The sequence below is a fragment of the Apteryx mantelli genome, chromosome 3 (assembly GCF_036417845.1).
Source record: "Apteryx mantelli isolate bAptMan1 chromosome 3, bAptMan1.hap1, whole genome shotgun sequence".
In the NCBI taxonomy this organism is placed as follows: Eukaryota; Metazoa; Chordata; class Aves; order Apterygiformes; family Apterygidae; genus Apteryx; species Apteryx mantelli.
The window spans coordinates 48,698,412-48,712,403 of record NC_089980.1 but is presented as its reverse complement, the minus strand read 5'-3'; the positions used below and the strand labels follow the sequence as shown (position 1 = coordinate 48,712,403).

Genomic DNA, 13,992 nt, shown 5'->3' with positions numbered 1-13,992 from the left:
AAAAATCTCAAGGACTGAAGTAACATTTAATCCTGCTTCTCAGTCTGGTTTGAGATCAAGAAAGTTTGCAACCTGTTGGTTATATTGCACATCTGCCTACTAAATGAAAATCATTCTTTATAGTGAAGTCACCGTTATTGCAATTAAAGCCACTATAGTCTATAAACCTTGAGTTACTGCTTTTTTTTATGTGCAGTCTGTCAACAGTGAGAAATGGCTAGAGGTTTGGATTTGGGGGGTTTGGGGTTTTCTTTTGTTATTTGGCCAAACTATTAGTAGTAGGGGAAGCAAGAGTCCTAGGTTGCTTGGAAACCTGCCCGCTCCATATGACAGTGTAGAAAGCTTCCAGCCTGGCACTGAAAATCTGATTAATCAGGAGTAAGTGTCTTTTAAAAAAGGGCTAGATCAATTCTGCAGATCACTAGGGAGTGCTCAGGCATCAATTAAGTGGAACTATTGTTTTTTGAGATTATTTCTAAGCACTAGCTATATAGTCCTGTGCATTAATGTGATTTATTTGAAGAAACTTTGTGTTAAACCACTCTTTGTTAGTTATTTTTCTGTTGTAATAACATGACATTTAAAAATAAAGCATTTCACACCAGGTACAGTCTGACTTTGCAGACCTACAAGCACTGCAGTGAAGTTCACAGCTGACAACAGAGCCATTCAGCACACACAAAAAAACAAAACCAAAACATTTCTAAATGAGCTGGTGACTTGAGTTCTGTCCCTACTGATGTTATTAACGTTGTCCACATCTATTTTGCCTTATAATGAACACTGAGCAGCAGTATTTTTGATGTTTTCAGTGGAGAGGCTAAGGAGTTTTTTGGTGTGAAGACTGTTGCATAAGCTGAATATTGTAAGGCATTTTGGCAGGGGTACAACCTTTCTCACTCTGTACTATATCTGTTCTGTGTATACAGAGCAACTCGGTCTCCAGGGCTATCAATCTGCCATCTTTCATCAGCACTAAATTTACTGCAAATATTTTTTGTGTGCATGTAAAAAGTCCTATTAAAATGTTTGTGGACATGAGTAAAAAACATTAAAATAAGTGCATCTTCTGTTTACTTCTCTCAGAGAATTCCTCTTATTGAATTCTGATAAGTACACATCAGCACACTCTGCTGACTCTCAAATTCACTCAACCCATATTTGTGTGTATATCTTTTTCATCTTGAATAGTCTGGTGATGTTGTCTTGCTCAAGAGTGTGTCATGCAAAACAGTTTTTTTTTATTCTTTTTATTTATCTACTTAATATATTATTGTAATGTCTTTGAAAATGAATTGCTGACCTATAAAATAAGGAAAATATATAGGAGAAATGATGTGTACAATATTTGTGCAAACAGATTTTGGTGTTTTACAAGCTTGCTTTTTAGGAACATAATTGCTTAGGAGCATGGAGTTCTTTCTACTGTTTTTCTCATGCTCTACTCCATCTTCTCTCCAAACTGAATTGTTAACATATGACCTGATAATCTGAGTTTTAAAACTGTTTTTGTCTACCTACAGGATGGATTTAACTTTTCTTCTTTTGTTTTGTTTGGAAAATTAATATTACACTAAGAGAAAAGTTAAGCTTAATTAAAAATAAATTTGATTAAAAAAATAATCCTAGTGTGTGTTTTATCTTTGTAATATGGGCATTTGCTAGGAAGATTTTTAGGCTCACTTGAAGAATATGTTGTCAAAATATTAGTGCAATTTGTAGTGTATGTTTTGGGGGTTCTTTCCTAATGGTTAAAACTTGGAATTTTGTGTGCTTTTAGTCTCTAAATGAAGGTATGATGTTCTGTTACTGTACACCAACATTTCACTTGTACGTGCATTACAGTTTGGCTGCTGTTCATTCTGTTGTTACTGTGTTACAGTTGACTAATGGCAAAATAAATTGGGGAGTATCTATTCTGAAATTTAGAAGGTTGTAAATTGTTCAGTAATATTTTAGCATATTCCTTTATCCATGTCTTTGTAAAATAAAGTGAAGCTCATAGTGCAGAGCTTACACATTTGATCCCAGGAGGGTTTTAGATAGCTGGCATATAAAGTTACCCTTTATCTGATGTGGATTTGATGGCTGCTTTTTTTTTTTTTTTTTTAATCTGGATTTATATTTTCTCAAGGAGGACTATCAAAATCTGAAATACAACAAAACTGGTATAAAAAAGAAATACAAATCATTCAGTGTGTCTTTAGGTGCTGATTGGTCTTCTGTCTTAAACTATCTGGGTTTGTTTGTTTTAAGTGAAATTAGTTTTATTATCTTCTTATTACAGTAGTGATGCTAAGTTTTACTAGTCTTGGTGAAATGGTTTGGGATTTTTTTAATGGAAAGATGCTTTTTTAATGGAAACTACTTAAAGTGGTCTTAATAAGAGTTTTCTCAAAAAAATGATTTAAAACAGGTTAGATCTCTGGCTCTTTACAGGTTCAAGTATTACAAACATATTCAGATTCTAATAGAAAAAACTGATAGCTGTGCACTTCAGGAAACCTCTCCAAGACTTATTCAAAAGTGTGTGCAAATTATTAGAGACAGTTCATATAGTCAGCATCTATTTACACAATGAGAACTGAAATGAGCTACCTTAATAACTTCCTGTTGGAAAGGGAAGAGATAAAACAGCCCTCAAGGCTAAATCCAGCACTGAGCTAAGTGGTCACGGTTTCATTAATTTCAGACAAGTTCTACCAGTGATTAATTTTGGGGGATTGTGATCTGTTTAATATATGCCTGTTTTGGTTTAAACACACGAGTAAGAACTTAATCATGTATAAAGGCAAAAAAATTAAAGAGAACCTAGTAGTTTGACCCACTTCATGTAGTAAGTTCAGAGCAAAGAAAGGATTTATCTTAGTTGTTCATATCCATGGACCATTCTTCTTTTCTAAAATATAAAACCAACTAGTGAACATTTTTTGTAGAGCTGCTGAGTGTTCTTATTTTCTAATAATGACAGTTACTGAAGCTCTGTAACAGTAAACTCTGACCTTAGTTAGCTTTCCAGTTGGACCTGCAGGTTTGATAACAAACAGATCACAACCATGTAATACTTGCAAACAAGAATCATTTCATAAATTTTATGGACAGTTTTCTTTTCTATTTGTAATTGCTTTTGGCCTTGATGTGATTTAGGAGCTAATTATATATTTTGACCATGCTAATATTTTTTGTATTTATCAGGGCTATTACAGTTGCTCGCCCCTCAGGCATAAATTATGAAATTCATCCTCAGTAAATGGAAAGTGTTGAATGCTCTGTTTCTTCAGATGGGCAGGTCTTAGGTAATTGCCCGGTTCTTCTTGCAGCTGTATTTCAAGGGACTGTGTTCTGCCATTTCTGCCTTTTCATATATGCTTGAAGTTGCTACCAGAGATGGTGAGGCATTTTAGATCACTCTGCAATTTTTTGGTTTATGGGATTAAGCACTCTCTCCTGAGGTAGTAGAGTTTATCAGCTTTCTTACCTGGTAAAAATTTGGCTAAGAATGAGCTGAGTTGATTAGTTCTCAAAAAATAGATTATATTGATTTAACTTTTCTTTTTATGAGAAGAAAGTACTCATCCTATGATGATCTTTAAACTCTTATCACCTCACTTATAGGTGACCAAAACTTCATTTTCAGCACTGGTTGATATAAAACGGTTGTCAATGGTTGTTACGCAGGTATGTGCCAAACTCGCTGTGTTTGTCTGTATTTGTTTCTTTTTCAGCTAGAAATTATACTGATAATGATTTTTGCTGATGGATGAGATACTTGCGTAAATTTTTCTAGTGGCAAGTTTTTAATTTTTATTGTATTTCTTTATCAGATTTGTGCACCTATTCAGAAGTGTAAAAACAATCTGGGAGTTGTTCAACTGAAAGTAAAACACAAATGAGGACAAAAGGCAAATTACTTATGCTCATAAGACTTAAAGGGAGATTCATATACCCCAAGGCAGGACTAGTTACACACAGGTCATTCTTAACCAATGTTTGTCTAGCCTGTTGATAAAGTTTTGCAGTGATAAAGGTTCTCTATCCTCTTAGGACAGTCTGTTCCACTGGCTTACTACTTCTACCTGAGAAATGTTCCTGAATTTTGCTACAGACTATAACAAAAAATTAACACATTAAATGATGAGTTCCAATTTTACTCTCATATTGTTCAGTGTACCCAAATGTGAAATTTGTTCTAGTAAAGCTTGAAACCCAAAGCTTGTATGAGGTGTCTTATAATACACTCGGGAGACTGATCAATGTTTGAGTACTGAAAAAGAGCTTCTTTGTGCAAAATTTTTACCCAACTCTGTCTGTTTTCTAATAAAAAATATTATTTGTTCCCAGACAAACCACTTGAGTTTGGTTGGTGACTGAAACATATTTTTATAGTAATGGTAAATGTGGAAGAGTAGATTATGTCTGGCTGTGTATTTTTATTATTGTGTATTAAAGCTGTGAATGAGCACTATGAAGCTTAGAAGTTGAAAATAGCATGTGGAACTTTCTCTCAGAACTCGACTATTCCTGTTATTTATAAATTTAAAGATCATCATGCCTTTAAATGTCAGTGTCACTTGAGAAATATCATTTTAATGCCAGAAAGTGCCAAACCACTGAACTGTTCCTGCTCAGATGTTTTTGTAAATTAAGTGAAATTAGATAAACCACTCTTGCTTCTGAGTACTTCCTGGAGGATACCAGACTTAACATGTTTGAAGAGACAGACTTTCTAAACCATGTATCTGGCACAGAAAATACATAAGAAGGTATTTTTACCCCTAGTATGTTCTTTCAAGGCAGAACATAGGGCAAACTGAACACAATCAGGAGGATGTTAATGAGATTCTCTCATAGTGAAGCTATCCAGTAATGGGATTGCACATCAGATTATCTTGTGATAAGATAAACCACTAATGAGTCCATGCTATGAGACAGCACAACAGCTTGGTAATATGTTTTCTGCAGGAGTGTCAGGTTGGATAATGAAATTGTACACACAATTGTACACGCTTCCTAGCTGGAAGTGGTCTGGCCTTGTGAGATGATGATAGCTAAATGAAATGCCTACCCTCTTTATCTGCTGTCTCTTGCTTCTGCAGCAAATTGTGTGATGGTCAAGTACACCTTCAGCAGTTAATACTTTTCCCTGATTTTCTTCTTGGCTGTGATGAAGCGAGGGCACTCTGAAGCAGTCTGGTGATAATGGTGCAATTGCGTGTCAGTGGAAGAAGCAAATAGTTGTAGAAAAATTACACTTGTACTTTTTCAAAAGAACATATTTTCCCTGTTTATTAGTTCTAGTAACAGCACAGTAGATACTGTCATTTTTACTGCAAGATAGTAAACCAGTAATGGTATGTTGTATGTAGCTTTACTGTTCTTGGATTATGCCATGTAGCTACTCTACTAGGTTGTCTAGAGCTTCCTCTCCATTGCTATACATCTTTGTTTGTAAGTAAAAACAATTGTACCTTAAATAAGATCAACATTCTTTCATGTATGCAGAAATCAATTTGCAGTAATAATCTGCAGCGCACATTTTCATTTTGAATGGCCATTATAGTTTTCACATCGGTTTGTATTGATTTGTAAAAGATTTTGTATCAATATGAAACAAACTCTCCATTCTAAAATTCTTACCTCGCTGTGATCTAGGTTCTTATTTGTATACAACTTTTTTTTGTACGCATTATGCACAAAACTAGATACATGGCTGTAATTGAACAGCTTCTGATAGGGCATAGTGAATTCTCTTGTGCCTTGCTGTACTATATTTCACGAAAAAAAATCACTGACTCATGTTAAGTTTTCTGTTTGCTGTCTCTGGGATGCTTTCCAGTGGAACAGGAGACTGACTGGTTATACCCTATTTGGTATAGATGCATTTTTTTAGAAGAAAATTGGACACAGTATATTCTGTTTGTCTTAGAGAATTTCTTTTTTTTTTTCCTTTCGAACCACTTACATTTCCACAATTAATTATGAATTCAGTCTTCAAAAATACCTAGAACTGCTTCTAACTTCAGATTTTATAATTTTGTTTCATCACAAAAGTTAATGAAAAGATAGGTTCTCAGAGTGATTCTATCCAATCTGAAATAACCATTCAGTTTGAGTAGAGCAATATAGGTGATCTGATGGGAAAACTGACTTTTCAAAGAAGAATTAAAAGACTTATGTCTATATAATTAATGTAGAATAATTAGGTGCTATGAGAATGAGGGAGAGAAAATAGTATCTGTGGTATAGGAACTATATGAAGGCAGTCAAGTGGAATAAAAAAAATGATTTGCCATGAGCTTCTTGAATGTTCAAACATTTTGCCTTTTGCTAGCAGATATAGTATGATGATCCTGATCTATACTGTGAAATACTTTTGAGATCAGCAAATGAAATACGATGCTATATATTCAATAAACATTCACAAAAACCACCTGGTTTCCAGCATAGAGCAGCCAAGTGTCAGTATGAGGTCTTTGGTTTTTATGCCTTCTTCAAACTTCTGCTGTGCCAGGTCAGGAAAGTTTCCAGTTCTTACATTTTTTTAAGAGTACAGTCCAAGCAATTGTTTTTAAGGTAATGTTTCTGTAGTGAGGACTGACAGAAGAAAAGCAGTGTAGTACTATACACACACAAAAAAGAGCAACTAAAAATCTCTCTCAAGTTATGTGAAAGAAGAGAACACTGCAGAGCATGGGCTTTTTAAATTTGAAATTGAATTACTTAAAACAGAAGTGAATACCAAGATATTTCTTTAATGCATGTACTACTTGACTACAAGCAAACAAATATACAGCTTATTTCTTCTCTACGGACTCTGTCTTTTTGCCATTTGGCAAAGTATTTTCCCCTTTATTTTGGACTTGTGCTATAATCACTATGGTTATAACAGCATGTTAATGGTCTGTTAAATATAGTTCCAATCACCAGTGTTTTAATTCCATTTTTGTTTATAAATAAGCATTCCTACTTCTGTTTGTAGACAGAGCTGAAGTTCATGCTCACAGAATTTAGCTGCATTTCTGTACCTGCCTTGTGCCTTGGTAAAGTCAAAAGCAGATAGCAAGACTGAAATTGGGGGAAAAAGTTTGCCTTTAAAAGATCAAGGGCAAGGCTATTCTAATTTTTTTTTTTTAACCAGCTCTTTTTGGATTCTCATTCTGTAAGCTGTCATAAGGATTGTAGAAAGGAATAGTTTTAAAGGCTACTTTTATTCTGAGAAGTATAGAGTTTAAAACCATAAACCACAAAATGTTGATCTATGTTAGCTGCATATGCTCTCCAGTGTCTCAGCTGGAGAGCAACTATCATTTTAGACAGATGTTAAAAGGAAATGACTTAATATTTTCTATCAAAATGTTAACTTCCTCTATAGAAAATGTCACTTGTCAAAAGCATCTTTTCTTCATTTTGCGCAATCTAATAGGAAACACTGTGTTCAAATGCATTCAGGTTTCCGTTTTCCCTGTGATTGCTATTGAAAGGACAAACTGTTGTCTCTGGATAGAAACAAGAGAGTTATGTTAGGACTTCCTGATTTTTTTTTTTAATTATTGCTATTAAAACTAAGCCCTCATTGGCTTTGGGCAAATAGCTTTAATCTCTTTTATTTGGTGTACCCTCTGATCTATAGGAGTTGAGGAAGAGGCAGTAGTTACTATTTCATATGCTAAGAAGAGTAAGAAGCGAACCTTTTCAAATTTAACATTGTGTTTGGGAATTTTTTTATAATTTAAGATGATTCTCATCTATAAATCAACATAAATTGCTGGTCTGATTAAGTTATGTTCTTCTCTTAGCCTTTCATTTCATATTTAACTCTCACTGAGAGAAAAGACCTTGAATAAGGAGCTTCCTTCTAATAAACAGACACATTCTCATGAATACCTCCCATTGAGATCCCTTCTTTATCTTTCTGATGCTCAAAGGGGTTTCTATTATTTGGTTGCCAAAAAATACAATTTGCATATTTCCCACTCAAGCGTACAATTCATTAATCTTCTAGACTGGCATTTGTAGAAAAGGTGGATATCTTTTATAGGATAGGCAGTATTTTTTGTTAACCTGGTATGGCTGGAAAAGGTGAACAAATTTTCTGACACTCAAGTTCTTCTGGTTGGAAATGGAAATGGAGTTGTCCTATCTGGTGCCAACTTTCCTTTTGCTTTGCCCAGCTGGTGATGGCTCCTCACCCTCTGTGTGCTTCCTGGGAACTCTGAGAACATTACTCCTGAAAATCCCCTGGTACACAGTCACTGCAATGTTCCCTGGCCTGTGCCTTCCCGATTCCTAACCTTTACAGGGCATGTGCAGATTGAGCCGTTATCTACGGGTAGGTACAGCTGCCCAGGTCTGGCTGCTCCTGTAAAACCAGTAGGACAGTATTTGATGAAGTGAGTGACCCAAGAATACCTAAGTAGAAGACAAATAAACTTTTGCTGAGGAGTCATAGGCTACTAAAAATGATATTAATATGCTTCCTGGCAGCTATTAGCACACACAAAAAAGTATATTATTGTGATAAGAATAAAGTGTTTTGGAAATAAGTTCTTCAGGAGTACTAACAAAGATTATTTTGGGAAAGGTGTAGAGGACAGTCATAGAGGGACAGAATACTTGGAAATAGTGAGGAAAGAGGAGTGGACAATTAAGAAGGTTTAATGCTGCAAAGTGTCTATTGGCCGTGCCTGGTAACAGATATTGTAGGTGGTCAGCAGGAATTGGGGTAGCCAGAATACGTGTGAGCACAGGATAGTTTCTGTGCTGTCCTCTTTACCTCTGCAGTCCTGTGCCCTTCCCTTTTGTTCCCTCCTAACCCCACAAACTGAAAAACAAATTGAAGAAAATTTTGCACTGGCACCTTCCTACCCTTCCCTTCGATCTGCTCTGCATACGCGTTTGAGTTCAGTACTTAATGTCCGAATGCATCCTTGCTAGGAAAAGGAAGGTATTATTTACACCTTTTTTTGTTTGTTTGTTTCCAGAACTAGTGAATTTTATTCTTAATATGAAATGTTTTCATAAAGAATATTTTAAGCCATGTGCAAAAATCAGGTACAGCAGAAGTTTCCATAGTGTGGTTTGTGTCTAAGTAATGATCTCTCTCTCACCATTCACAGTCACAGAATCATAGGATGATTAGGGTTAATAAGCACCTCTGGAGATTGTCTGGACCAACCCTCCTGCTCAAAGCAGGGTCAGCTAGAGCAGGATGCTCAGGAGCGTGTCCAGTCAGGTTTTGAATATCTCCAAGGATGGAGACTTCACAACTTCTATGGGCAACTTGTTCCAGTGTTCAACCACCCTCACAGTAAAGAAGTCTTTTCTTATGTTTAAACAGAATTTCTTGTGTTTCAATTTGTGCCTATTGCCTCTTCTTGTTGCACTGGATACTCCTGAGAAGAGTCTGGCTCCATCTTCTTTATTCCCTCCTGTTAAGTATTTATACACATTGATAAGATTCCCCCACACACACTCCCCCCTTCTCTTCTGCAGGCTAAACAGTCCCAGCTCTTTCACCCTTTCCTCATGACAGATGCTCCAGTCCCTTTATGTCTTTTCTATACTGTGGAGCCCAGAACTGCACCCAGTACTTCAGAAGTGGCCTCACCAGTGCTGAATGGAGGGGAAGGATCACCTCCCTCAACCTGCTGGCCATGCTCTTTCTCATGCAGCCCAGGATATCATTGGCCACCTTTGTCACAAGAGCAGTTGCTGGCTCACGTTCAACTTGCTGTCCACCAGGACCCCCAGGTCCTTCTCTGCAAAGCTTCTTTCCAGCCAGTCAGCCCTCAGCCTGTACTGGTGCCTGGGGTTATTCCTCCCCAGGTGCAGGACTTGGCACTTCCCTTTGTTGAACTTCATGTGATTCCCACTTGCCAATTTCTCCAGCCTGTCCAGGTCTCTCTGAATGGCAGCACAGTCCTCTGGTGCATCAGCCGCTCCTCCCAGTTTTGTATCATCTGCAAACTTGCTGAGGGTGCATTTTGTCCAATCATCCAAATCATTAATGAAGTTGTTAAACAATATTGGCCCCAGTGTCAACCGCTGGGGGACACCACTAGTGACTGGCCTCCAGCTGGACTTCATGCTGCTGATCACAGCCTTCTGAGCCTGGCAGTTTTCAGTCCACCTCACTGTCCACTTGTCTAACCTGTACTTCATCAGCTTGTCTATGAAGATGTTTTGAGAGACAGTGTTGAAAGCATTACTGAAGTTGAGATAAACAATATCCACTGCTCTCCCCTCTTCCATGAAGCTAATAATCTCATTGCAGAAGGCTATCAGGTTGGTTAAGCCTGATTTTCTGCTGCTTAAATCCATGCTGACTACTCCCAATCACCTTCTTGTCCTTCATATGTTTGGAAATGGTTTCCAGGTTTACCTGCTACATCACCTTTCAGGGATCAAAGTGAGGCTGATTGGCCTGTAGTTCCCTGATCTTCCTTCTTGCCCTTCTTGTAGATGGGAGTCATATTTGTTTTCTTCTAGTCCTTGTAGCAACTGTAGAAGTTGCATAAGAAAATAATTTTGGGAAAATCTTTTTGGTAATCTTTAATGTAAAAATATTCCTGTGTATGAAAAGGAACTTATTTATCCTCTAGGGCATTTTTGTTTTGTTTTGTTTTTCTGCAATCTGAATTCTAACAGTAAAGTGAAACAACATCTTCCATTTTAATATGTATGTATTCCATCTATTTCAGTGTTATATACCACAATGTAAGACTGAAGAAAATCTGGTGAAGACAGGTTTTCTAAAACGCCTTTTTCTTTGAAGGAAATGTAAGAAGCTGCTTAAGGGTGCTTGTCTAAGCTCTTCTATAACACAAAGGTGCTTGGCAGTTTTTGGCTTTACTATTTAAAGCACATCAGATGTATCTAATATGAGGTACGTGGAGCAGTATGTCATCAGCATAGTTGCTAAGTTAAACAAGCAGTATTGCCATGCTTCTAAAAGCTAAAAGTAAACACAACTAATAGAAGTGTAACAGCCCTCCAGAAGAACCACATAACTCTGCTGCTGTGTTACCCCTTTTTTTTTCCCCTGTAAATATGCATCTAAGTGCAGTGTTGATTAGAGTTGCATGTTCACAAAAAGGGAAAGGTGACCCCTGTTGTGAGTAGGTGGTGGATTAGGGGTTTTTTAATTAACAAGCCATCTGCTTCTATGTATACTGAAGACATGTTGAGTGTTTTCTTGAAAATAAAGTGATAATCTGAGTCAATAAACAGGTTCTACTGGCATCTAATGCTTGTAACAGCATTAACCTATTTGCAAATTTGAAGTGATATTATGAGTGACAGAAGTGGAAGTTTCTCTACTTTTATTCCTTGCTGGACTATTTTTTTTTCCCAAGGAAGCTATGATGTTATGCAACAAGAATATTTTTGTTTTACTGATTGATTTATATGGGGTGGTAGGTCTTGTTTATCTTTCTGTTTTTCTTGTTTTCTCGGTCATAACCTTGTGAGTACTGTTGTGAAGGTCAAGGGTATATTATTGGTAATGTAACTGGAACCAATGGTAGTTAGATAAAAATACAAATTTATAGATATGTATTTTGTATGTAGATGTGCTTTGCTTTAAAATTTGCAGTGGGACAATGGATTACTGTTTTAAAGAATATCCCCATACTTTTAAGCTATATCACTTGGCTAATGTGTTTCTTTATTGGCTGGAATTAGGCATGTGGTTACTTATCCACCATAATATATATTATAAATGCTTTTTCTGGTTTTACATTTTAGGTCTAAAAATATTTGGAGAGAGATTAAATGGTTCAGCAAGTAACGCTCTAATGGATGACAGAGAATTTCCACCAAATGGTCTACAAATAGACTCAAAGGACAGTCTTCCTGCTGACTGTAGGGTGGAAGGTTTGGCATCTCATTTGGTTTCTTCATCTGATGAAAATGAGAATCAGCTTGACCGTGATGGGAATGAGGTTCTAACTAGTAGTAACACTGCTATGGGAAGACATGATGAGGGTGAGCAGGACAGCATCAATAATAATGAAAATATGGACAGTGGAGATGGTACCCCAGCCTGTAAGGAAAGTGAAACTGAGAGGAGATCTGTAAATGTCCATGTGGACCCCCAGCTGGAGAAAAAGCCCATTGCGGAAAAACAGGCAGGTGGAAAAAGAAGCCCAAGAAGTAGAAGAGGCTCCAGTAAAAAATCTAAAGGTACTTTCTAAAAATTTTGTTTTGTTTAGTTTGCTTCAAATAATAAAGCTGTAGTTCTAATCTGTGAACTAATCAGAAATATATATTTTAGTTGCCATGTTAACTGTTTTTAAATTTCACTAAAGTATTGTTTTCAGAATTGTTAATAATACTAAATCAGATAAATTTTAGATGTTTTCTATGTTTTTCAGTGTTTAAATTAAATGTGTAGCAAATGGGACACATGAGAAAGCAAGAATAGAGAGAGGTGTGCAGTTGCAGTGTGGTAATCATGCTAAATCTGAATCATATAGGCCGGAAATTCAGGCAATATGTTTTTGATCATTTGAGTGCTCATATGCAAGATAATTTTGGTGTCTTGATATAGCTTCAAGATTTGAAAACTTGGCATCAGTACCAAATATCTTGATCTTGACCTGCTGCTGTGAGAATTTACTTAGGTTTTTCAAAGCTTAATACATAGTTATCAGATTTACATTTTGAGTAATGTGCTGTTCAGCAAATACACTTCTGCAAATTTTTGATGTTACTTCTCCTTTAGATCTTTTAAATTGTGTAAGGAAAATGTAAATGTATATTACATATTCTTATTTGAGATGTTTCTTTCCTTTGTGAATCAATAGGAAATGTTTGCTTCAACACAAGGTCTTACTGTATTAGGTTTGTGCCCTAGACCATAAGGCTTTTGTGTTGTAGAGCTGCAAATGTATTAATTGAAATGAATGTGTCTCATCCCTTTGGTGTCTTTCAAGGTTACTTGGAGCCATTGAATCATTCCTGTTCAGAAAGTCAGAAGTATACCTTTCAACAATAGATTTAATATTTAAAAATAGAAGAAAATATTTTTAATTAAAACAAAGAATGATTGGAATAAGTAATTGAGAAGCAGTCATCTGTGATGAGGGGAAAAACAGGAAACAAGTTGCTAAAATATAATACAGATGTGTGAACAGAAGTATCTGAGGCATAATAAGAAGAAGAAAGGGAGAATTTGCCTGAAAACTGAAAGTCTTTGCCCATATTCTTTCTTCCTTAGTTTGTATTGCTGTTGATAAATGCAATCAACTGATGCAGAAATACCACAAAACCAGCTGTGCACAATAGATGGCAGTTTTAAGGCAAAAAGTAGAAAGCTAAAATATACAAAGTTTGACGAAAAATCTAGAGACCTAGAACACCATGTCAGAGAAGAATGACAGTATCTGGCTCAGAGCATGACAAAATTCTACAAAGTTTAAAATGGTTTTGCTGGGATTAAAAACCAAATCCCTATGAACAAGCCCTACTATATTATTAGTAAAGAACCTTGACTGTTCCTGAGTCTCTGCATATAAGAACTAATACTTGGGTCCCTTTTAGTGAATCCTACTAGCTTCAATGCAGTAGCAGTAATGATTCATGAAGTGTCATCTGCTTGCAATATACACTTATAAAGGTGGAACTCAAATTACCCCTGTTCTCTGAAAATAAATTTATCTTTTTCGAAAAGATCAGCTCTGACATAATTGGTAATTTAATGTTGTGAAATCATACTGTGCAATTCAGCAACATACTGTATAACATGGTGGCTTGCACTTGGTCATTTTTCCCCAAGTTAAATTCTGCAACATATACTTTTCCTGTATAAATTATTCAACTTCTTTCTGTGGCAGCCTGAGGATGGTGAGGAAGGAGAAGTGGTTAGGATGTATTTAGGTGTTGCAGCAATTAACATAAACTAGTCAAATTGCATGAAAAAACAGGCAGTGTCATTTTACTTAAGGTTCTGTGCTGTACCAAACAAGATTTTGAGCTTGGTCTGCTAGAGAT

General features: G+C 36.1%; 1 protein-coding gene across 6 annotated transcripts in view; it reads left to right on the top strand.

Moving 5' to 3' along the window:
- The window catches only part of CNST (consortin, connexin sorting protein), a 62,304-nt gene that overhangs the window by 3,622 nt on the left and 44,690 nt on the right, over positions 1-13,992 (top strand). For 5 of the 6 annotated variants that reach the window (XM_067293325.1, XM_067293320.1, XM_067293323.1 and 2 more), the window contains one exon: positions 11,746-12,183. In XM_067293325.1, coding sequence (XP_067149426.1) covers positions 11,796-12,183 — 388 coding nt within the window. In that variant the 5' untranslated portion in view covers positions 11,746-11,795. Of the gene's footprint in view, positions 1-10,700; positions 10,886-11,745; positions 12,184-13,992 lie in introns of all 6 variants that reach the window. The other variant, XM_067293324.1, reaches the window with a different exon arrangement.